The 23385-nt window shown below is 42.1% G+C and overlaps 1 protein-coding gene across 1 annotated transcript; it reads right to left on the bottom strand.

Annotated features, from left to right (window-relative positions):
* Positions 1 to 316: 316 nt before the first annotated feature.
* Positions 317 to 23292, bottom strand: LOC142942370 (clathrin coat assembly protein AP180-like). The gene is made up of 23 exons (XM_076084663.1): positions 22680 to 23292; positions 22281 to 22562; positions 17296 to 17438; positions 16781 to 16856; positions 15839 to 15941; positions 15586 to 15679; positions 15384 to 15495; positions 15185 to 15291; positions 15022 to 15063; positions 14472 to 14545; positions 14250 to 14255; positions 13736 to 13748; positions 13513 to 13643; positions 12815 to 12888; positions 12602 to 12616; positions 11853 to 12023; positions 9797 to 9889; positions 6407 to 6472; positions 4284 to 4370; positions 3761 to 3822; positions 2657 to 2734; positions 2438 to 2549; positions 317 to 1812 (listed from the first exon to the last, which is right to left on the bottom strand). Exons 2-22 carry the CDS (start codon positions 22408 to 22410, stop codon positions 2463 to 2465), a joined length of 1764 nt encoding a protein of 587 aa, XP_075940778.1. The 5' UTR covers positions 22411 to 22562; positions 22680 to 23292; the 3' UTR covers positions 317 to 1812; positions 2438 to 2462.
* Between the last annotated feature and the right edge of the window lie 93 nt (positions 23293 to 23385).

Consider the following 23385-nt stretch of genomic DNA (forward strand, 5'->3'; position numbering starts at 1 on the left):
TGAAGGAGAAGACACACCCTGTTTTTTTTCTCCTATGTTGCACCATTATCGTTTTATAAGTCGGTAAATTACTAAAAACATACTGGTCCTCATTTCACTATACATGTTAAAGAAATAGTAACTCTACACAACATATATATGTATTTTATGAAGTATTGTAATTTTGTCTGTTATCGAACAGAAATGTTTTTGCCACAAACACATTTTCCTGTCAAAAGTGATAATTCATGCTGATAACAAATAAAAATGTTGAATTTTCAAACAGGTCCTCAAAATCAGAACAGAGATAAGTGATGAGCCGTGAGGGTAGTTTGGATCAGTGTATTTGTCTTTTATTGCATCTCATTTGGACTCACATGCAGGTGGGGATGAGGGAGAAAGAACGATGCCGTCCATCATAACCTCCAAAAAAAACAACACAGCCTTCATTTGAATACTTAGCAAACATTATTTATCCACATTGTTTTTGTTTTTTTATGTGTCATAGTCATCTTTATTTTCTTTCAACACTTCGTTAATGCCACAATGGATTAAGATACAGTCACTTTTGGAAATAAACAACACACAAAACATCCAGCATATACTTGAGTGCTTTACAGTGAGAGTCCTCAAGACTTCCAGTGGCAGTACATTAACAAATGTACCGACCGCTGCGGCGTCACTCAAAGAGGCCACATCCCAATCACATACACAAGTGCCTCCTTGTCCCTTTGATTTCCACCCTAACATTAAGTCATCTTGTGTGGAGACCGAGACAAGGAAAGGAGCTCTCTGAGAGTATTAGAATGCATCCTAGATTGACCAGTGTTGCATGCTATGATGCAGTATCACTCCACACCAGCTGAGGGCACAACAGGGGCAACGTTTCCATTCAATACTGCCTCCGATTACAGATTGAGAGGTATATACAAAGAAGGCGGGAATTTCTTTTTTTTGTCTACTTGCCTTATTTTGAACCATTTGACATAACTAAAAATATATGATACTTTTGTTGTCTCTCAAAATAAAGATTAAAGAAAATATGTATAATCTAACATTTTAAGTAGTCTAAAATGCATAAATCAATTTGAACACATTTGCATGTTTCATACAATCCTTAAAAAAAAAGAAGAAAAAAAAAGGTTAAACTGAACACAATTCGATGTGCTCGATGATAAGTCCAGATTTACAGTGCAATTTGTTTTCAGATACATTTTGAACTGTTCTCTAAAAACTTGAAAGTAGACAGGTGGGGGGGGGGGGGGGGGGGGGGATGAATGGCCAAGCAGATATAGGTACAACCAAGTTTTTAATGACATAAACATAGCTCAGTATTAGTTTGGACAACAGGGGTAGAGGAGTGGGAGTGGGGGTTGGCCAGTGAAGTTACACACACTGAACACAGTCCACATTTAACAACACAGTCCTCGTCTGGGAGATGCGCAAAGAAACCAACATTTATCCACCATTCCAAGTCAGCTGATATGCGAAAAACCAGAATGAATCTAAATACACATTTATTTATTTTTTTGTACGTTTTTTCATAGTATATTAAGTAAAGGTTAACACTGAATTACACACACACACCCACACACACATAAACAGAGTTTTGTTTCTCGGTAACTAGGGTTCACATTCACAGTTGTGCTACAACATTAGATAAGGAGGGCAGGGGGGTTTTTTTTAGGGTTCGCGGCTGGTACGAGGTCAGAGGGCAAAGATCGTATAGATGTAATGGCTGGTTGGCTGAAGGGGCTGGGGCATGACTGAGGGGAAGGCAGTGGGGGAAGTGCAGCCATCCACATCCACAGAGCTCCAGACACAATGACAAATCTACAGAGGAGGCAGAGAAAACGAGAGCTGATTAAAACAAATGCTCCTGATAAAAATAAGTGAAGTCAAATTATGTATGCTCTGAGAAGAAAGAGAGGGAGATTCAGAAACGTGAGGTTTATTTTGAAAAGACTCATGTAACGAGTGAAAACTGACACGTCCAAAACTGACGCTAGAGGGGTACTTAGCATCAGAGTTTGAGGCTTACCGCCTCAGACCAAGCATCTGTGTTTGACGAGATGAGAGTGAGAACTTGTCGTCCATTAAGTTGGGGGATTAGCAAAGAGAGGGAATGGTCAAAACTGAAGCAGCAGAGGGAGGGATACCCCAGTAGTGCGGGTCAAGCTGGATATGTATTGTAATGCAACCAACAGTGTCTTTTCATTGGAACCTCCCAGCCTGGTAAATTACTGTTTCCACACCTCCAGTTTGTTACACCAGCTTCCTTTTATAAATTTCTAGTCTCCAAGGCCGAACTGATGTTACCCTGATACAGCACTATGATATCATCAGAGGTTATCCTCTCAGACCTGACAAAGCTCTCGTCAGAGCAGTAGAATACATCATACGACTGCTTTCAAGGGCTCCTTATGTTTGCAGCTTTCTATTTTCTGTTTCTGCATACCTTGGGGATTTATAGGTCAGTCCGTCTACATGAAGTCCTTAATGTTGAGGTCATCCAGAGCGTTCCTCGGTGGTGGAGGCTTTCTGGGGCTCTGGGCCGCTCCGGGAGACATCTGCAGACACAATTTAGCACTTAAACTCCTTTGGTCAGAGCAGCTGTAACCTTTATGTATGAAATTGTCATGAGCGTGTATGATCCATTTCAGAGTGAGCGTGTTACCGGTGGTCCAGGGGTTGCTCCGGTGGCAGGGAAGCTTGGCCTCACCATTGGCATCATGGGAGCTCCTGGTGCCCCGGCCTTACACAGAGAAAGATGGAAGGAAAAAGAGACAGTAAGACACAATGGCGGCCATATGTTGGGTGTGAGGGCCACCGAAAATGGGAATTGCCCATAAATGTCCAGACTGGTTCGGGGGCATTACTAGACCATTACTGGACTGGTGGTCTTACCATGCTGAAGCTGGGGTGAGTCCCCATAAAAGGAGGAACACCCATGGGTACGGTCTAAAGGTATGGAGGGGAGGGAGAGGAGGTGTTGGGATGTTACTACACTACATATATGATAGACACACACACACACACTCTCTAAAACAATACACAAACACAAAAATTACACAATGCGTAAAAGAAGTCTAGCAATACAGGACAATGATAGTTGAGACACGCAAAACTTGGACAAAAAACACTGGCACACAACAAGAACAACACAACAAGGGCCCTCATTTAACCTAATAGTTAATAATAGTCCTTGATTTACACATGCACAATGATTTAGAGAGCAGAGACGAAGCTTTTTTGCTGGTAGCCTTCAGATGAGTAGGACATTTCTGTTGTTGCCAAAAGAGACAACTGAAACATCCAGAAGAAGCAAACGTGTCAATGAAGCGGTTCAGCTCTGAATGGGAGAACCGGTTGGCTTGCCTGGACTTTAACAGGCTTAAAAGAAATTTAAGAGAAGAAGAAGCTTCCTAATTTGGCACTACAATTAGCCACTTCATCACTCTCCAGCAGTTATTCCAGAAAAATAAATATCTTGAGCAAGACTGCATGTTGAAATCTGCTTAGTATTTGGTTTTTGGTTTGGACCATTTTCAACCAGTGCATGTGTTCTATTAGAGGTGAAATCCACCAGTAACTTATAGTTTGCTATAAGTCTTGTTTCCTTTTCTTGACTGCCCCGTAAGCTTCTCAGTTTCCTCGGTCTATATGATTGGACCTGGAACCTGGAGAGCCAGATGAAGGCAATGTTTGTGATTGCTGCTATGCCCTGTCTGTCGCTGCCATGCGGCTCCACTCCATGCTATAAGACACAGACAACATTTACCATGGGAGCACCCCAACAGGGGGGAGCTACCTGAGGTGCCGCTGGGTTTCCCATTGTGAGATCTGAGAGAGAGAGAGAGAGAGAGAGAGAGAGAGAGAGAGAGAGAGAGGTACTGCAAACTTACTGTCTTCATTTAAGGACATTATAACGACCACACAGGATGAATAAAGGGGTTACAAAATAAGTTGAATCAACACAATAGTTAGAGATACCCTTCCTAGCTTTTTTGATAAGAAGACCGATACCATGACATAAAACGGGGTGAACTGTCATTTTTACACTTTGGTTATTGTACGGATTAAACAAACAACATATTATGTTTTAATGAATGAGCTATATATATGTGCTGCTTTGTTACTGTTGACAAGAACCAGGCTAACTGTTTCTCCAAAGTTTCCAGTCTTTATACTTAAAGCATAAAGTATTCCTATCCAGCGGACAGACATTGGGGTGCCATCAATCTTCTCATCTAACCCTCACAAATAACAAGCGTATTTAAATCAGCATCTAAATGACTACTTACTACTTGCCATGTTGGCCATGGAGGTGTCAACATCCCCCGCCTGAGGGGTCAAAGTGGGCTTCATTACATCCCCTAGTCCATCAAATACTACAGAAGGGAGGAGGGGGGGGACGGACAAGGAAGGAAAGGAAGGGAGATATTAGCGTCTCACACCAGCATCCTAGGGATTACCATGACAACCGATAGATGTCTCCATGACAACAGTGGGAAGAGAGGGGCATTGGAATGTGAGCTGGAGAGCAGGTTAATACCACCAAAGAAGAAATTAAATTACATCAACAGCAAATTGTAAAACAGACAATTTCAGTGTATTAAGATGATGATAGTTTGTCATTTATTGCAGCCTGTGTGTAATCTGCTATTGGAGACATCTGTCAGGTCGTCTGCTGTATACTATGGTGATTTGTAATGTGGGCATAGGTACCACAGTACCACATCGTACCATCAAAACAACATGCACAATGTCAAGAATACATTTTCAGTGCTTGTTGGTAAATTTGAACTATATCGAGGGTTTTACTGTCTGTGATTGCTGCAGGAATGAAATTATGATGAGAGCAAAAGCACTGCAGCTACAATGAAGCTGGCTTAAATTAAACAAGCACTAAATAATACTGTTACTTCACACACTCTCTGTAACCGTCAAGCATCTCGTGGTGGAAGGGACAGTGCAGCTGAGCTTGCCTGGCACCTCACCACTGCAATGCAGCAGTGCACTGTGGGAAATTAGCGTGTTAAAGAGCAAGGAAACTCACCCAATCAAATGGCAGGAAGCAAGCAATGAGCCAGCCCAAGAGCCAGATGGAGAGGGAGAGTGAGGAGAAGAGAAAGAGAAAGAAAGAAAGAGAGAGAGAGAGAGAGGGGAAATAAAATGCACAGATGCCAGAGAGAGAGAGAGAAAGGAGGTTTTAAAGGAGCCGGTGACAGTGAAACCAGTTTATTGCATGAATGATAGAAAGAGAAGGGGGAAAAGGGAGTTAGGCTTTAAAGCAGTAGTATTGCAGACCGTCAGATATACAACATGGAGACCAATGACACGGGACAGGTAATGACTGGGAACCAGGGTTTATGTTGCCGTGGTAACAGTTACCACGGTTACCCGGAGGAATCGGAGGAAGTCCCCCCCGGCTAATGAGATGATGCAATGATGATGTTAAACATAACCGTAAATGGACATAGTTTGAATCTATAGAACTCAACAGTGACTTTGTTTTGATACTGAACCAATGACAAGCAATCAAAAGAAAAAATCACAACTTAACTGAATAACAATTAGGTATTCAGTGTGATAATCAGCGAATAATAAAAACAAAAATGTTGATTATCTAACAGCAAACTATTTCATTAACCATTACCAGAGTTAATTGAAACAGCGACTGACTGACTTCCACAAAAACAGCCATTTTGTCAGGCAAACAGTTGAACGGAAGATGTCAATAAAGTTGCTGTAAAGTACACGGTATTGTAAGGACAATAACAAGGCATCATGCAATTACAAATGAATTAACAACAGCTACAGTCATGGATGGATTGTGAGGCAATGGGCCCCTGAGCACCCCCCTTCCCAGACTGAACAAACGCACATCAACAAATGATGTTGTGCCTCTTTCAACAACATTGAAAAACTCTGAAGCTGAACTTCAGTATTTAGTTCACTCTGGAGACGAAGAACCTCACTATACTAAATGAAGGAAACCATCAAAGAAAGCCAAAGATGCAAGACATATTTTCTTCAAGCATTGATTTAAATAGATTTACTGATGTAACTGTACTTTAATGAAATGTTACTGAAGCATCAGAATCATGTGTTAGAGTTGTATACTGGATTTGGTTAACAGACAGTGAATATAAAAATACTATGATCAGGATGAGAAGCAAGAAACAACAGTCACCTCATGCTGGGGCTCTGGCCCCCTGACCCCTTGGCCTGTGCTCTGTAAACCCGTTATGTAATCCATCCATGGCTACAGCACAGTGTGTGAGGGAATACCAGCATATGAAAATATGTTGCAGACATTTCACAAAAAATATTTCCATTTCTGTTGCATGTCTGTAACATGATTGGATTCCCTTCACTGTACACACTATTCATGCAGCATGACATATCAATTTAATTTTTTTACCTGACATGAGTTCAGCACCGGGGGCAGCAGGAGCAGCAGCGGCTGTGGCATCTCCTCCTGTGGACTCTGGCAGGTCAAATAAAAATATACCATACCATGCCAGGTCAAAGTAGGATGATGAGCCATTCCCATCGCAGCATAAGGGCAAAGAAGGGGTAATAGTCAGCCTTCGGCTTCACGCTGGTAATGCCAAACAAAGTGCTTAGAGTTAGATTGGAAGGCTGAACACAAAAGTCCATGTATATTTCAACAAACCAGGAAACTTTGCTTCAAGAATTTCAGACACACACTCATATGAACACGTCTCCCATAACGCCGTATTCATTTGACAGTCGCAGTAAAGAATCCATGTGCATTTTCAAACAAGGAAAGTAAAACAAAAAAAACATTTGTAGCTTTCAGTTTATAAATAAATTGACTATTTCAACATGATCAAGCTTCATCTCAGGCATCTGCTTGTAATACTTTCATGATTGACTCATAAAGAAGAATTCCCATTGTTACAACATGTATGTGAGTTTCAACACAAATGTACAACATAACTACCCGGTATTTCTGACCATTGATGAAGCCTTATATCAATATTAGTTGTTTAATCTGATCTTCCCCAGATTCTACTCCTCTTCTCTGCTGATGCATTCATGAACGGGGGAGGCAGAGTGAGGCCAGGCAGTCATGTGAGTTACCCACCACCAAACAGGTTCATGATGGCTCCCGTGTCAATTTTGGCCGGGGGTGCAGAGCAGAGGATGGGGGCAGGGGAGCTGTATACATCCGCTGGGGAGGTGGAGACGGTGTTTAGAGCCCAAACACACTCTCACACAAATACACACAAACCATTGACTGATTATAATGCATGTTATCAATTGCAACCACAATGCACGCAGTACATGCTGGAATGGGAAAGTAGGTAAGAGTGAAACATTTCCTTCAGCTCAAAAGCTTTTAGCTGACCCGTTAGAGAGCCATCTCATTTCCTTTTCTTCCCCTTTCCTAATCAAAGCCAAGGACAAAGCTGAGAAACAGACACGGCAGGACAGGATATGAGAGGGAGAGTGCATGAGAGACAGCAGGAGTAGGTGCAATAGGGTACCTGCTGTAAACAAGTCAACACTGGGAGGGGGGTCTGCTTTGGTGAAGCTCGTGTCTGGCATGGAATCAAAGAGATCTAGGAACACATGCGCACCCAGAGACAGGAATATTAAAACGCTCAAACACTTTAAAAATGGTGAGGATGCTCTGACTCACGCACAGCAGCCAACTGAAAAAGGCCTTCAATATGTGCACATTAGTCTGATGACACCAATGAAGAAGAACAAAAGCGAGAAGAAGATGGGGAAATCAGGAGGATGCTAATCAATATGAATGAGAGCACTTAAGAGGCTCTTAAGATTAATACCGGACCACACACATCTCTAACATTTACCGCTGAAAAGGTCAGTCACAGGGTTGGCGGCGCTGGGAGCTGAAATGGTTGCGATGGTGGTGATGGCGCTGGATGCAGAGGTGAAGAGCGGTGAAGGGGAAGGGGAGGGCGGAGGCCGGGGCACCACAGAGCTAAAACAGGCATCCAGCGAACTACCCAGATTATTATTCTCCACTGTCATCATGCCGAAAAGGTCTAGACCTGAAGACGCTGCGTTGGTGCCGCCATCCGGGGGAGCAAAGGGGTCTTTTTGGGGAAGAAGTGGGGGGGGGGGGGGGGGGGGGGGGTGAGGAAGAAATGTAACACGTGAACAGGAAGGGAGGATGTTAGTCAGTGACTTTCATACAGCGCAGAACAGACACGTTTTATGTGATGATGATGATGAAAATACTGCTGTAAACATGAAAGTTGAGGAGAAAAAGAATCTGAGAGGAATTAAAGGAGAGAATGTGCAGAGCTCCAACACACTCCTGGTGTTAGTGGAAAATAGCATCTGTGATGGAAAAAATGAGAAACAAATGGAGTGAATATAAAACACCTTCACAGTGTATTAACCAGCCGCAACCTAACTACAACTGAAACCAAAGGACTGCCACGACCTTCTCCATAACACAAAATGCACATATAAGATGCCAAAAAGATAAGAGACAAGTAAGACCATTGTCCCCGATCGCCATCATAACAACAATTCTGTCCAGACACCAGCAGCAATGAACAGCAAATCTGTATGCCTGCTGTCCCCACACAACGCCTTGGGATGAAACCCTGAATACAACTTGAGACCAACCAGAAGTTCACACATACACGCCGACACAAACAGGTCTGTTAGTTATTAAACATCTGTACATTCACAGTCATTGCACTCAAACCAGTGGTGGAAAAAGTATTCAGATCCGCGTTTAGGATTGTGGGGGATTTATTGCCAGAAACTGAATATAACAGGCTATTCATAAGTATTTTTGCATTAGTGCATCACCTGTTTATATCTACATCAGGTCCTCTTCAGAGTCTGCCATTTTGCACCACCATGTTTCTACAGTAGCCCAGAACGAACAAACCAAACACTGACTCTAGAGGGGGCCTTTTACGGTTTTTAGGTTACCTGAAGGCCACCGTAGGTTATCCGACACACTTGGAAAGGGAGGAGTGAGTTGATGGGTATTCATTTGGTTGCAATTTTTCAGCCTCAAGCGGTAGATGCCACTAAATAGACTGCTCTTTTAAGTAAAAGGAGCACTACAGCAATGTAGAAATATTCCATTATGATACCTATTTTAAGTAGTAAAGTTGGATTCAATTGCCTTGGCTTGCAAACATGAAATCCTGTATATTGGGTTTTGAGTCTGTGTAAGACTTCAGCATAACACTGGGACACTAAGGTAGGGGGGGACCCCCGATTGCTACTGGGTTATTCACATATAACATATATTTTCTCATTTTTAATCGATTACGGGAAAGCAATATTCATTTTGTTATTTATTTTTAAATTCTCAATACTTTACAAAATATTTGTAGAAATTTAATTTCACATTTAAATCAAACAAATATATATGTCTATGTCTGCAACAATTTTGTCAACTGTGTTACTAACAGAATATCCCCCTGTCACAAAACAATGGTTTGTCCCGAAACCATGTGACCATGTTTCTCTCAGTGGTGGCCATTTTGAATACATTCTGGTGAGCATCCTCTGATTTTGATCTGTAATAGTGTATTGTGAAAGAGTGAAGGCCTATTAAATGACTATGTTGGGTACATGTATGTGGTTTACAATTCTTTCATGATTCTTTTACATTTTCTTTTCATATAGAAAACATGGGAATAAAGAAACAGCCGTGTAGAGCTAATTCAATTGCTGGTACTTTGTATACTTACAGTATACACTACTGTCCTGAGTTACTTTACACCACTGACTCAAACTCACTCACACAAACAGACACACAGACAAACTTTCTGTCACCCACCAGCTCCAGCGTTGGCAGCAGGGGCGGACGTGGCGGCGGCCCCACCTTCAGCTGCAGAGGCCTCGGTGGCAGGAGCAGGTGTTGTAAAGGCATCTGGAGTTCACACAAACCCCAGCAGAGGACAGAGACGCCCAGAGAGACAGAGATAGATGAAGAGGTAAAGATGAAAAGAGAAAATCAGGAGTCAAGAAACATGAGGAGGAAAAGAGAGCATGAGGAAAATAAAGGTACGCTTTGAGCATTATCAGCACTTGTTGTGACGCTAAGTTTTCAAATGTAAAACATGGTAGCTTGCTGCATTGATATAGGACTTTAATGACTGACAGGTGAATGGACAAATGGGAATACAGACAGGAGGCACTACAGCAAGGGTTAATCTACTAAGCCTGAAATCTACAAATGTTACAGCTGCCACCTGTATCTGTAGCCACGTGACAGGGTTTGATAGAATTGCTTTTCACTGAGATCAAAGAAAAGCATGTCTGCCTATCAAACAAGACGCATGTGGAGAATGAATGTAGCAGTATGTTTACGTGCAAGCCGAAGCCATAATGCAGAAATGTCTGTGAGTGTGTGGAGTATTTGTGCAGTATTGTGTGTGTGTGTGTGTGTGTGTGTGTGTGTGTGTGTGTGCAAAAGAGAAAATGAGATTGTTTGTTTCTGTATATTATCATCCTGCATGATCTATTTTGTATGGAGGCCCAAAGCGGTCATTATTAGATAAATAAATTATTATAAAATAAAATAATCAGATGAATACATTATGCAAAACTAATGAATGGACCGGTAATTTATGACATAAAATACATTTACAAAATGTATTGTTTTCATACTACAGTTTTCATTTCATGAAGTCACTTTTACCAATGGCACTTTGATTTCACACTGAATTCTATTTCATCATTTTCAGAATCTTGAAACTGAACAACTGCTACCAATTTTTACTAATTTAGCCGGTTAGTTCTATTGATAATGGGAGCAGCTAGCAGGTTATTTCACAGTTAACCACTTCAGTGTTTTGATTCAAAGGATGTTTCCCAAGGAAAGACACACAACTACAGTGTTGAGCAGAGAGCAAAAAGAGCAGTCCGGCTAACTGGAGCTAGCTAACACAGCTAATCTTCACTTTGATGCTGAGTAATGATTAAAGTAAATAGAATATGCAGCCTTGTTGTGTGAAATAAAAAGGAATTAAGGAATCACAGTATCCTATGAAAAGTTTTTCATGCCTTTTCCTACGAAAGCCAGAAACACGTGTCAATTTCCGCTGAAAAGGAACTTCCGTTTTCACAGGAAAGTCAGTTAGGTTCAGGCAACAATAATACGAAAAGATCGTTGTTTGGGTTAGAACGCTTTCGATTGTTGGACCCATCCACCTCCCCTCCTGCCCTCTTTATACTTCCTCGTTCAAGATTACGTGGATAACATAAAAATTTCACATTATTTTTCGTAGCTTTTGCTATGAATGCTGGATGAGACCAGCCTGAAGTAATTGTGTTTATTTACAGCAGCAGACTCCAGTTTGTTAATTCCGAATAACTGTAATGTTGTTGTTGCACCAGCTAATGGGAGCTAACTGGCTAAATCTGGTAGCAGTTATAGAGGCTGGAGGCATGTGATTGGCTCAAATGTGAAGTAGCGGGTTATTGTCAATAACACTTTCACAAAAAAGTCACATTATGAAATGAATTGTGACATCGGATAAACGTCTGTTAATATATTTCAAAATAGTTTTACACAATTGTTTCATATGCTTATTTGTTTCAGAATGATTTATGTATTTTACATTCAATTCTTTTTTAGGCACACTAGGCAGTTGATAGCTGAAAAGGATGGAGGTGTGCTTCAATGCATCATCAAGACCTGACTGTATTGATGATGCAACTTCGTTAGCAGAATACAGACAATATCAGTGATAAATCAGCAAGGTTCTGTCTACATACTGTGTGTGTTTGAGCATGCGGTCGTCTTTGTGTTATCATATTTGTGTGGTGGTTTTAGGGTTGAGCTTCCCAGAGTGATTCTTTCGTAGAGAATTTTCTGGAAGCCCACTGACCTCCCAACAGATCCATATTGGCGGCGCCAGGGGAGGTGGAGGCTGCTGTGCTAGTGGGAGGAGCTAGAGAGACTCCCGGTTCTGCCGCTGCAGGAGTGGGCGTTGCTGCTGCTGAGGAGGGGTTGGGCTCTGCTGTGAGGGTGGGTTCAGATAGCAAGGAATCGCCCATTTCTGCGAGTACCAACGGGGTGTTCGAAATCCACAAAGAAAGGTACCAAAATAAACCCCAAAAGAGCAACCAAAATAACCAGTTGAGTCACCGTTGAACAGTGAACAAAAGCAATCCAAAACAAAGGTCCAATTCAAATGAAAACCAATTAAGACATTTTGGAGTTGACCAAGCAAAGCAAAATCCAAATTTTAACCAAATTAAAGTTAAATTATCCAACACCATTCGGTCATAACCAACAAATAAAAAAACAACCAACCAAAAAAGCCCCCGTTGTAAACCGAAAACAGACAATGGAGTATGTGCAGGGAAGGGAGAGAGAAGGCAGAGAGAAACAAAGACACTACTCAGACTAAAGAGAACAGCTTGAGGAGACAAACAGGAACATTTGTACATAATAGTCTATCTATAGGCCTATGTTCAATTTTGATTAAAACATTAATATTGTTTCCAGGTCACCTCAATTTGAGTTTGTTCAGAAAGAAAGTCAATGACATTGAGGTGTCATGGATGAGGATTTAAGAAGACACCAGGCTAGACAAGAGGCTGGAGGTGAAGTGGAAAGTAGAGTGACGCTCACCTGATCCAAGAAGATCTATGGAAGCAAAAAGCAAAGAGAACAAGGGAAATACATGTTAGTTCATACCCGCGCTAAAACCGATTTTGACAGTTTATTAAAGAAAACAGATTACTTATATAGTGGCTTGATATACTGTTATATAATGCTAGAATGTGTATTTGCATTCTTTCAGATGAACCAGCAGCTGAGTTTACAGGAAGGAGGATGACTTACCTCCCCAAGACGTGGGGGCAGCTGATTGTCCTGAGGGACCCGAGGAGGACAGTGGGTCCAGGTCCAACAAGGAACTGGAGAATGAGGTCGAAACAGAGAGCGAATGACATTTAGTTCATCGTCCTTTACAGAAGGTAATTCTTTTACATTTGCTCTTTGCAAAAAGAAGTTAATGTTACTGTTATCAGACACTAACATGACTAAATGTCTACGACCATTCAGTGAGGCTGTTAACATCGATTGTTAACATTTGCTAACAAGCACTAAACACAAGCTTCAGCCAAGGCCAATAGGAAAGTCCATTAATCACTGTAGCAAATTTCATGGCAATCAATCCAACAGTTGAAATGTGTCGACCTCATGGCGCTCAACGAAAAGTCATGGGATCACCAAAGTCAGCGGGATTCATCCGCTGGGAACCATGAATGCAAGCTAAATGATAGTTGTTGAAATATTTCTGTCCGGACCAAAGTGGTGGACCAACCAACCGGCATTAACATCCCTAGAGCCACAATGCTAGTATGACTAAAAATAAGACTTTGTAGGGTTTATCAAATACTCCCAAGGCCAAATAACCGCTGCAAAATGAGCTCTTAAGCCCAGTTTTCAAAGTTTGCAACAACCATTTATTAACAAACGTTCAGAATCATAAAAAGGCAGAGAAGAGAGAAGAGTTCACAGAGTTTACTGGCACTCACTCTTCAGCTGGCTCAGCAGCAGCAGCAGCAGCAGCGGCAGCACTCTCCCCAGGAGGAGGCTGCAGCACTGGAACAGCGTTTGAAGATTTGGCTGGAGTCGATGTTGGAGACACATTGTTCGTCGGAGACCCCTGAAAGATAGACAGGGAAGCCCCATTTTCAGTGGTGCATCAGACTGGAAGAACTCAATAAAGATATGGACTGTTTTGAATGTGCGCCTCACCTTTGTTGGAGACCTGAAAGAGTGAGAGAGTAGAAGGAGTCGTTAGTTCTTGAGATTGAAACAGACAAATCTCCTGGACACAGAGGGAAAATTATTTAAAGGGTCTATTTTTAAAGGTAAAAAGAATAAATAATAATAATATTTAGAACAAATATGTGGTAATATGAAGAGTTGTTTACATACTCTAATTGTTGTAATCAATTTAACTTTGGAAAATAAAAACTTCATATTCTAATTCACATTGCATGCCAGGATGTGATGAAACACAACTTACTGTTTATCAAAACATGTGGTTCTCACATGTAATCACATCAATACACACATTTCCACAACTTAGTTAGTGGTGGTGTAGTTATGTTTCTATTCACATGAAGATCACCTACATACTGTAATTCACATGTGAATGATATGTAAGTTTATACCGGAGGGGGTGGAGGAAGTGACAGTAAAATAATTCTACACAGTTTTCTAAGAGGTTAGTAAACTTCAAACAAAACATGCAGAAATTGCTCACCCTTCACTGTTGATTCCAAATGAACATAAAGGGGGGTAAAAGAGAGGAAGGGTTAAAGGAAATTGTAGAATTATAGCACTTGTTTTGTTTCTACCAACATTTATCTTGGTTAAGATGGAGTTTCTCAGATCTCAAAGTATTTCACTTCAGTTCTTTTGTGATCATAATTCTTCTAATCTCCACACAGTGTCATAAGAAGCACCCAAACTGAAATTGTCTTACCCCTTCTTTCCACCCTTCACATCTTCCAAGCCATTCATGTGTGTTTCCAGACTCTCCAGGATACTGCTGGGAGCCTGATAAAAAACAAAAGTAGAGTAATTAATACATAACCTTTTCCACTTGTCTCCTACATCGTGGTGTCAGGCTGTGCAAGTCCAGATATTGAAAAACAGAAGAAAGTGGTAAAAAATGAGAGCGACAAATCCCACTGCAATACCCACATATGCATGTACAAACACACACACTCGTGATTTGCGTCTGAAATTCAATTAGGATCAACATGCCGACACTTCATCCTGTAAACAGGCACTCAGCCAGGGCACCCTGTGTTTCTGTGGTTACCGGGTCCTCGAGAGGTGGAAAAGGACAGTCTTCGTCATCTGAGTCCGCTAGATCCACTACTACCCCCGGGTGGAGACACTGGGGTGGGGAGATTTAGGGTGGGTGAGTCGTGGGTGTTTCTGTGTGTGTTTGGGGTGGGATGAGTGGTATTCATGTGCATTACATTCTTGGTCGCAATAGATAGATAGAGAGATGTGTTTTAACTCACGTAGTTGATGTCAGGAATGTCGTTTTTGTCAACTCCGATTGTCTGTTGAAGGAAGAAGAGTTTAAAATCTGCATTGCCAAACTTTACAGTCCCCACACTGCTTTGTCATGACGTGTGTGCATCCCTATGACGGTGGTTTTAAGTGCTATTGGTTGCCTCTTACCTCGGCCAGCTTCATGAATTCCCCAATCTTTGTCACCCTGGTCAGGAACCTCTTGTAGATCTCCAAGGCCTCCTTACAGTCACTCTTCTTCATCTTGAAGTATTTCTCTGCGAAACAAAAGTTTTGCACATTCAGATTCTTTGCGGCGCACGTTTACAACTTCGAAATGCCAAGTGAAAGATACTCCTGGACTACTGACCTAATAGGTTGATGACTCCGTCGTTGTAGGACGCAAACAGTTTGACCAGGTCCTTGAACATGATCAGGAATGCAGCATTGATGATCCCATTGTTAAGCTCCTTGGGATGAACCTGAGGAAAAGGGAGAGAGCATGTGAGAATTGGAAGGCCCGGGAAAAACCTCTGTCTGGTGTTCAGATATCAAGCCAAAGTCTGACTCACATCGAACTCCAGGAGTGTGTCAATCTGAGTCTGCAGAACAGGCATGCCTTTCAACAGCTTCTCAGTGGTCATGGTCCTCATCACACCCTCAGCACTGAAAGAATACTACAGAGTGTTAGATGCTTCACAGGGATGAGAGCAGCCATTGGACATAGCACAATCTATTTTTAAAAAGCCTGGACGGTAGAAAGTAGAGGAATGAGTAAGCAAAGGCCTATAAGCACAACATCTCTGAACTCCATGTTTGACTCACCCTTTCTTGACTCTGGTGAAATCAAAAGCCATCTGGCGGTAGGCGAAGGCTTTCTCGTTCAGGTATCGTCCATACCGTCTGATGAATGTCGACATATCATAGCCTAAACGGGAAATGTATGCCAGAAAGCAGACAGGGTTCATTATTTTGCTTTTTCTGCTAGAAAAAAATCTGAAAATAAATTGGTGTTCGTTTTCGATATTAAAAAGATTTCATAATTTTTTCGCTTCACTTTCTCTTCAGCTTTCCTCGGCACAAAAAGAAACAGTGGCTTCTTGCAGCAGGTAATGTAAGACTTTTTCACAACACAAGAAGACAAAATCTCGGTAAAACTCACTTTCAACTAATCTGTTCAGAGAAAATCCTAAAAAAAAACAACGAGCCTTAAAAGCTGAAAACGAATACTAAAAATGCATGAAATGTCGTGAAATTCAGCCAAAACCATTAAGAACTGCAAATCTGTGACAACAAAATGTATCGATTTACATCGATAAATACTTTGCAGTTAACAGCACACAGCTGCCTTGTTGCAAATTTCTTCTTTTATCCCACATGGACATGACAACATTTCAAACACAAAGGGAATCTTTGGGATAAAACAAGCCCTTTGTTACGTTCTTTAGCACATCTTAATTTAGGTTGTAGATTAAATTTCTCATATATTTGTCAAAGAAAAAAAACAAAAAAATCCAGGGCATGTGCTTACTAAGAATGTAAAATAAAAAAACATGGTAATAAAATGTATGAATATGAGAGCCCAAATAAACATGAAACATTAGACATTCGAGACAGAAATTCCAGCATCTGTTTGCATGCATGTGTGAATGAGTTTGAGTGTGTGATCATGTCTAGTACCTCCCTATGTATTCGCCAGACGGCTTTCATTGTGTTTATCTCTTCCTGTTGTGTTTTTTTTGCCAGATACTGTGATATTTTTCTTACCGTGAGCGCCGGTTTTGTCGATAAAGTTGCTGAGGTTAAACAGAGAGGTCCTGGAAGCCAAGTACTGAATGAACCTCTGAGGAAGAGAAAGAAAACATGATAAACATTAAACCATTGTCAAGGTAAATGGAGGAAAGAGATGAAGTCAAAGCTAAACACAACAACAAAACACATTAACACCTGTTTTAAATGGAATTTCACTGTGTCACATATCGCAGCATTTACAGATCTAAATCCATGGATGATTGCTCAACCACTGAACCCACAGGGTCGTTACTTTGAGGAATTGTGGTCAAGGCCTATACTTGTCTAGCTCGCCTCAGCACCACGCACAAGTCAATTATCAAGACATTTATAATACATTTGAACTGGGAGATGAATTGGCAAATCCATTCAGTCATTTCCATCATTTATTCCCAAAAACCCCTCCAACAATTACATCATTTGTATTCATCTCTGTGGATTTCAGCTTGAACTGAATTGCAACAGATGTAGTTGTTCTTCCTGGGTCTAACCTCATTGCCGTGGACACACATGTGATGACTGGTGACCAGGGCCTTGAAGACGACCACCCAGCTGGCATTGGTGGCTCGCTCAAACAGCGTGTCAGCCATCTGAGGGATGTTCACGTTGGTGGTGTTGGTGGCTGACACCAGGTCTGCAACACATCCACAAAGAAACATTATTATCATTGACATCGTGTGAAAATTGGAGGTCTGATGACATGAAGTAGGTTTCTAGACGTGGAAATTGCATACAAGGTGGCACGTAAGAAGAGAGCCACTGGTGGTTTAGTCTTAGACAAATGCCAACACAATCTGAACAGCTCTGATTAAACTTTCATTAAGTGGGCAGGCTCAGTGTTCACTGCAGAGCTGCTCTAGACACCCATGAGAATATTAAGCCAGGAGAAAGACCTGATGTACATACGAAATGATGTTGGTGCACGAGCCCACACACACACACAAAGCACACGCACACTGACAACGCAAAAAGACAGAATAATGCCTTGTCAGCTCCCCTCCCTGGATGCCAGTTCAGACACTCAGACTGACAGAGAGGGTTCCAACGGTGTCCAGACCATTGCATCAGTACAAGGTGAAATATAAGTATTTTCTACCAAACTCTCGTCCTCCTCTCGAGGATGAAGAAATGTACTTCTCTGGGTCAAACACGTCATTGCGGACAGTGACTAACCTCTCATTTCTTAGTATGTATAGTATAATTATAAGTATGTATAACATACTTCATATGAGGCATCAACATTTTCTATCATTTTGACTCTTTTCTTTTTGACATATAAATCCCGCTCAGTATATTTCTGGAAAAAGAAACAGGCATTTGCTGCAACCATTGCAATCTGCATGTGAGCAGGCCCCTGACTTCAATAGATAATCATCACATCTAACATTTGATTTATTCTTTGTCTGGTGTGGGAGTTTCTTCTTAGAGAGAGGGAGAAAGAGAGACAGAGAGAGGCAGGCTGACAGATGGCCACAGAAAAAGCCATGCAAATATAAAGAGGCCGAGAGGATTTGGTCCTTTAGAAACAAAAGCATGGATGATATTTTACTAATGAGGTATATTGCAGAACGTTTGCCAATCATGCAGCACTACTAGAGGCCCTGAAACATGTTTGACATGCCTGACACAAATAAATACAGGGGCACATATTGCATTTGTTGAGGGCACAGTAAAAAAATAACACCATCTATTTTTTAGTCCATCCCCCTGACATTGACAGCTGAGCAGCAAGGGCAGGTCTGAGTGTATCCATACCGAGTGCCAAAGAGAGGAATGCAGCAAATATTGGCAGGCACCTCTGATAATGGAAGATGGGGAAGGCCGTTATATTGAACGGGCCTTGGCCTTGCCTTGAGTAGGTGGATACCAAACTGTAGTCCAAAAATACAGCAAAAGGGGCGGGGCAAGAGAGACGCAGGAAAGAAGAGAAAGAGTCTGTTGAGGAGCACTACTGTACACAAGAGCGTGTAAGAAATGAAGAGTTGGAGCAGCGAGGCTGTTCAAGGACATAACAGCCTGGCAGGTTGGGGGTTGGGGTGGCTGGAGGGGTCGTAAACAGATTATTGCTAATCACTGGTCCTGGTCTTTCTACGGTTGTTGTCTCACTGCCCATCCCCCATACAGCTCACATACATACACACCTGTCTTGACACCACCTGTTTCACACAATGCTCACCATCTAACACGTCTCGGCTTATCGTCACCAGTGCCGTCAGTCAGTGTGATGATTCCGGTTTATTTAATTATCTTCCTAGCACAAAATGTAGTAGACAATATCAGCGTGAAGAGCCCTACATTAGCGCTTTTATTTCATCCTCTACTTGAGAGTTTTCTTATTTCCCCCCCCCCCCCCCCCTCATTTAGCTTAACTTCTCTGTGAAATAGCTGAAGATTACATCTCCCTGCAACCTTTTCAAATGACACACACACACACACACACACACACACACAGACATGGTCTACAATGGCGGAAATATGATTATGTAACATTATCATGTCCCTGGCACAGCTACAAGTTAATATTCATACTAGCACGATGAACACGGCGCAATCCACTACCATTCTCAGACCATCAGCTCATAATACCCAATAATAACTATGCATGTATGTTATTATATCTGTTTACTGTTGTTTAACGGGCCCATCTTATATAGTGGTATAATCCACGCTTTCTGTTTATAGTATCACACCTGAAACTAACACATACTGATTTACAAGTGTGTGTGTGTCTAATGAGGATTGACTGAGCTAAATAAAGACTCTGGACGGTAATCCACGGCCCACAGGAGAGCTCTAAGAATGAACTGAGGCCTCATACTGTGCGAGTGTATGCATGTGTCTTTATCTAGTCTGGGTCTGCGGTAACCGTTTTTTATAATTGCTAAACAAACCACTCTCGTGGTAGCTGGAATATTCCGGTTAAAATGATACAGAACTCACTCATTACCAGTGACCACAACAGTGAACACCAATTAGTCTCACATTGATGACATGAAGTCATCAAGAAATGATATTTTTACACAAGATGCAACGTGTTGATTGGTGAGCTTTAGAGGTGCTGGTTTGTGGATTTGCTGTTTCCAGTCTTTATGCTAAGCTAAGCTAACCAGCTGCTGGCTGTAAATTCATATTTACCAGACATATAGGAGAGTGGTATGGTCTTCGCATCTCTTAGCAAGAAAGCGAGTAAGAGTAAATTTCCAAAAAGATGAACTATTCCTTTTAGGTCCTGCAACTAATTTAATTTGACTAGACATCCAGAGATGCTAGCTGTGGCTCCAATAAAAGAGTCTCATACTTACACACCATACTATAGACAGGACACATGATCTAACTACACTCGTGTACATGTGGTCATTAGCTTCCCGTACATTCGGTGCATTGATTCCGCTCCTCTAAATAGCTATTTCTACGTGACCTGTCTATTTACAACATAACCTCAGATTAATTTAAACCCACTGCCTTTGGTGTTGAGTGAACTCTGCTTTGTTGACCTTGCATGGACCACATGTTCTCTAGAAATGTGTAACACACACCCTCCAGTGTTCCTTTCACTATCCACTGTTTGACACAGTAGATAGTCGCAGTCTGGTATGGCATGGAATATGAAATTCAAAAGCAGGAAATAACACACCTTTGACACCGCAGTTTCATCCCCTGAGCTGTGGGCCCCATATAGCAAGAAATCAAATGCAGGCATCAAAGCCAGAAAAAGAAAAAGATGTTGGCTCTCCATACAAAGGAAAGTCCTGCACATACATATTACCTTTGCAACCTTTATTTTGTAGGTGAATCATGTTTCAAAAGGCACCTGTGACACACTCTCATTCACATCAACCACATCAGGCTGTTCATCGTTCACGTTTTGCCACGTACGATCAGAAGAGTAATTGCCCTTTTGTCCTCTTGAAGATGCATTGTATACATATTCATGTTGACCCGCACTGAGACACCATTACAAATACAATCAGTGCATTAGTTCTAGTTAAAGAGGTATACAGTCATTATGATTGTCTCTCCATATTAGAGATGACAGGCCGGCCATTTGTCCTCTTTCTTCTCACAATTGCCCTCCGTCATTATAGTGCCTTCCCCTAACACTCTCAATCTGTTGCCATCGCAACTCCACTGAACCACCACCGCCGCCTCCGACGACATACACACGCCCAGCCCAAGGGTCAGTAACTGGGTTGGTGTCACACTGTGACAAATTAAATAAAAATCCACCTATAAGCTCGACCTATTGGCTTTTGTATATAAATATGTGTGTGTGTGTGTGTGTTTGTGTGTGTGTGTGTGTATCATCAACGCTGTTTTTTTTACACACAAGAAGATTGTTGAATTGCGCTAGAATGGAAAACAGCGTAACCTCATAGATTAGAAAACCCATATATGTGTTTACTGTGTAATCTATTTGTAGCTGTATCGTCTCATACATAACGTGTATAAGAATATTTCCACGTGGCTTGAGTGTGTGTGGTAAGTAGAGGCGGTCTCCTGTAGTTTGGACAAAGACGTCATGGCTTGTGACAGTTTGCTCAACAGTCCAAATCTGAACAGTCAAAAGTTAAAGCCACACAGAAAACAAACGCACGGGACACAATAGAGAGAGCGAGGAAGCAATGGTCTCTGGTGCATTGCTAGCATTAGCATTGTCACCTTTGGCTGTGTAAATAATGCAAGGCAGTCATTGGCTGATTATTAAATTATTCAGCAGGGGAGCGGATCACAAGATATAAGGTCCCTACCCCAAGACACAGGACCAGACCTGGCCAGCGACCACACAGACACAGACGGACACAAAAAGACAAGACATGAAGAACCGTTCAGACCACCCCCGTCATCTGTATGCAGTGCCACGCCACTGCTTTGGTCTGACTCACTATTTGTGTAAGATGACAGTGATTAATCACAAACTGTCATAAGATTGCCCCTGCTGTCATCTGGAGATGTGTCAATAAAGCTGTGAGGTTTGATCATGTTATTCAGCTGTGACTTTATGGCCTAAGCTCACTGATAGACTATGTGCAACCCAAATAGGTCTCTTTGCATTTTCAGACATTATCTTGAAATTTACATTTTAATTCATGTGTAACACTTACACTTCCTTCGTTATCCAGACCTGCAGGTCTTCAGCAGTTAAGGGAAGTGGTTTTGCAGGAGCACAGCAAAGGAAAATTAAATGGTCTTGTTCTGAGGATGACTTGTCATTCTGCCTTAAAATGTGACCTTTTCTCCCTCCCCTTTTCTCTCTCCGTGGGTTTCCATCACCCTTACTGGAGGCTGACACAATAGGTCACCAGAGGGGTTACCGCCTTATGGCACCACACCCATTTAGGCTAAGATAATTAACAAATGACTGGCCATGGTTATACGCCTGTGGTGGCATGTGGTCTTAGTGGATGCGGTGTGTTATAGGCTAGGCCCTGTAACGCCAGCCCGTGCAGTAGGAAAGAGGAAGAAGGACTACACTTACACTCCAGGTGCTTTTTCTTGGGCGCCATCACTTCATGAGTGGTGGCTTTGCAGACAGCCCGGGCCATATCTGATCCCGTTAGCTGGTATTGCGCAGCGGCGATGCGATCCGTGAGGGTTTGCCCCGACATTTTCTCTCCGTTGAATCGACCACCTCAGGAATGTATGTCGCCACAGGACGATGAAAAAAAAAATGTATGAATGTATCCCGGCTGCTTCCCGGTGGTTCAGTGAGCGAATCCCGTGCGTTCCTCTTCCCCGATTGATATAGGCCTGTGACCTTCTGTGTGGGCGAAGAAAAGCACACAAAATGAGCTCAAACGCCACTACATAAACATTATTTTCGCATCAAATCGCGCGGTCACGTTGATAATATGCGCGGTGACATGAGTAGACTTACGCAAGGTTGTGAATTCCCCTCGACTCGTCCAGGCTCCAACCGTTCCGTTCAGCACCTTGGACAGCTAATGCCACTCGATTATGTAACACTCAACTGGCAATGAAAGCTATTTTCTCAGCCCGCAGCAATTATTTAAAAAAATAATGAAATAGGCCAATGAAAAAATTGCGGTGCAAGCGAGGCGCCTCGGAGTGTCCAAAAAATATTCTTGGGAAATGACGGAATGTAAATCAACACTCCATAGGTCGGTCAAATATCCCGTTTGGAGGGGGCATCGGGTTTGGCTGTCTTTCCTCCCGCGTCAGTGGGTGAATAAAATGCTTTCAAAATAAGAGAAGAACCGTTATTTCCTCATTGGTTTTCAGATTGAGGTGTTTGTGTGTTGGGCCACTCGTCAGATCGACAGAAAATGCGCACCGCTCCCCGGTGGTGTCGCCAACACTGCGCAGTGCAAGATGCTCAGGAAGAGGAAAAGACAGAAGGGAATTTCCTTTTTTTCTCCCCCCCTGTCGTTTGTTGATTTATTTGGCCTATCTATACGTCCTAGACTCAACTCCACCAGCGGGTTCTTGGACAGGGTTGGATGACACACGTCGCATCCCACATCTCTTAAAGGGGAGTCACTACATAAGAAACGTAAGGGTTAATATACGAGCGTGACTGTGGCTTGTTTGCTGCTGCATGTAGGCTATGCACCAGGTTTGCA

Source organism: Anarhichas minor, unplaced genomic scaffold, assembly GCF_050575085.1.
Source record: "Anarhichas minor isolate MPS153535 unplaced genomic scaffold, ASM5057508v1 ptg000136l, whole genome shotgun sequence".
NCBI lineage: Eukaryota > Metazoa > Chordata > Actinopteri > Perciformes > Anarhichadidae > Anarhichas > Anarhichas minor.

What these genes read in the sequence shown, in the direction of transcription:
- LOC142942370 (XM_076084663.1), bottom strand. Translation starts at nt 22,410, where the DNA reads ATGTCGGGGCAAACCCTCACGGATCGCATCGCCGCTGCGCAATACCAG. An exon ending in CGGAGTCATCAACCTATTAG is followed by an intron (nt 15,292 to 15,383) that starts GTCAGTAGTCCA and finishes TTTGTTTCGCAG; the next exon opens with AGAAATACTTCAAGATGAAG. An exon ending in ACATTCCTGACATCAACTAC is followed by an intron (nt 14,546 to 15,021) that starts GTGAGTTAAAAC and finishes GTTTTTTATCAG; the next exon opens with GCTCCCAGCAGTATCCTGGA.